The following is a 2,147-nucleotide window of genomic DNA, read 5'->3' as shown; positions in this document are numbered from 1 at the left end:
CCCTGTCCCCCCCCCCCCCCCGTGAACGGCGTCTCGCTGCAGTCTGCTGAGCATCATGTAGCTGTGGAGGCGCTGCGTGGCTCAGGCAGTACCGTCTCCATGACTGTGCTGCGGGAGCAAATGGTGGAGCCCGAGAATGCCATCACGGTGACTCCCCTGCGGCCCGAAGACGACTACAGCCCTCGGGAGAGGCGAGGGGGAGCCCTGCACTTCCCGGAATGGCCCAAAGGAGCGGCCCCCACGGAGCGTCTCTTGGCTTGCCTGATGCGAAACAAACGGGGGCTCGGCTTCAGCATTGCGGGGGGGCAAGGGCTCCACGCTGTACCGGCCGGGGGACTCGGGGATTTTCATTTCGAGGATCGCAGAAGGGGGTGCGGCACATCGGGACGGCACCCTGCACGTGGGAGATAGGGTTCTCTTGATCAACTGGGTAGACATCCAGGCAAGCACCGCAACCCTAGAGTCAGATTCGACTGGCTTTCGAGCAAGGGAACCTTTACCTTTAAACTTTAAAGGTAAGACGGGGTGTTTTGCGCATGCGTGAAGCTCGCCATTCTGTGGATGGCTGCCTATGCGCATGTGCAAACTGAGGTGTTTTTTTTAAAAAAAAAAACTGCCGATACCCGCTGCATGTGAATGGGCATACAGTGATGGGATCCGCAGACAGGAGGTAAGTGTGATTGCATTTCAGCCGGCATAAACTGCACCGGTTGGAACCGGTGCAGTTTATGCCGGCTGAAACGCCCTGTCTGAATGCACCCACCGTGTGTTACATTTAATGGGCATGTCAACTCAAGATGTAAGAGGTGAACCATTTCTGTGGCTCAGCTCCTGCCAGTACCTGAATCTGGTAGTCTTCTCCAATGCCTTCCAATTTCTTCTTATTCTCGTAGATAGCTTCCTTCATGTCGTGCATTTCTGAGCACAAGGCGATGGCAGCATCCACCTTTACATATCAAAAAGCAGTCTGTCAATTTATTCAAGATAACGGGTTTCCACCCCCTTACACATGTTGCATCTCTGCATCTGCCTCCTACCTCTCTTCTCACCTGAAGGCATTATTTTGTCTAAACACACCTCCATGACTGCTCTGTAGTAACTTTCTGGACAACCCACAAATCATGTGAGTTCATAGATAATACTATGTGGGAGGGGACCCGGAAGGCTATTAAAATCCTGATAGTTTCCATGGCTTTTCTTCTTGTCCAAAAGGAGGAAGACCACACCTTTGGCTACTAAACTCACTTCCTCATTCATTATTGATTAAAGTGGCTGTATGACCCTTCCGCCCACTAACATGTGTGTCCAAACAAGAGCCCCAAAGGACAGAGATATTTTCTGATCTTGGAAAATCATTTCAAACCTGGTTGGAACATTTTCATCAGCCTTGTACAAGACCAGATTGCCTTCTATGCTAAGTAAGCAAGAGCTGGATCGCCACTACAGCTTCAAACTAACTGTCTACTGCTGGGATTTCAAGTTATCCAGCCTGCCCCAAAACACCAACATCATAGCTCAGCACTTGTTACTTTGAAGAATACCAATTTCTCCCATGTTATCAGACATCTCCTTAATGGTATACCATAGCGGTTACCACCAAGAGCAAGGACAGATCTTCATATGTAGCATAGATAGTACAGTCACATTTAAACAAGGGTGAACACCATGAAAGTGCAAACAAGGCAGTCTCATTTTTCCCATGCAGCCTTGAAGAGCTACTGGCTTGAATCCAGTGGAGGAATAATGAGGCAGAAAGATTTTTTTTCTGTAATAAATAATTTATTTATATTTTATTGTTATTTCTACCCCACAGAGCATGACTTTCTTGCCTCCCCCGCCCCCGCTAATGCTTCTGCAATGCTGTTTCTGGTCATCTCCCGCCCCCCGCCCCCCGGAGGAACATTTCAGGGGGCATCTAGGACTCCAGCAGCAGGGGGAAGGTGAGAAAGCTGCACTTTGTGGGCAGAACTCCTTCCATCTGCAGAAATGCTCCGCTGGAGGAATGGCAGCAGATTTGGAAGTCTTTTTCCTTTAGTACTAACATAACAGAAATTAGTATGCAGACTTTTAAAATCCCCAATTTTGGGTATTTAACTCCACAAAAGCTGGCACAGATAACGCCTTCAGCCTCCCCTCTTTGTTGGAGT

At 49.1% G+C, this 2,147-nt stretch overlaps 1 protein-coding gene across 1 annotated transcript in view; it reads right to left on the bottom strand.

Moving 5' to 3' along the window:
• Positions 1-2,147, bottom strand: part of PALD1 (phosphatase domain containing, paladin 1) — a 184,313-nt gene that overhangs the window by 113,686 nt on the left and 68,480 nt on the right. Inside the window, exon 10 of the mRNA XM_015423243.1 lies at positions 842-946. Within this exon, the coding sequence (XP_015278729.1) occupies positions 842-946 (105 nt within the window). The remainder of the gene's footprint in view (positions 1-841; positions 947-2,147) is intronic.

Source organism: Gekko japonicus, unplaced genomic scaffold, assembly GCF_001447785.1.
Source record: "Gekko japonicus isolate JY-2015 unplaced genomic scaffold, Gekko_japonicus_V1.1 scaffold901, whole genome shotgun sequence".
NCBI lineage: Eukaryota > Metazoa > Chordata > Lepidosauria > Squamata > Gekkonidae > Gekko > Gekko japonicus.
Note: the sequence above shows the minus strand (reverse complement) of the source record. Positions and strands in the feature narration are given on the sequence as shown.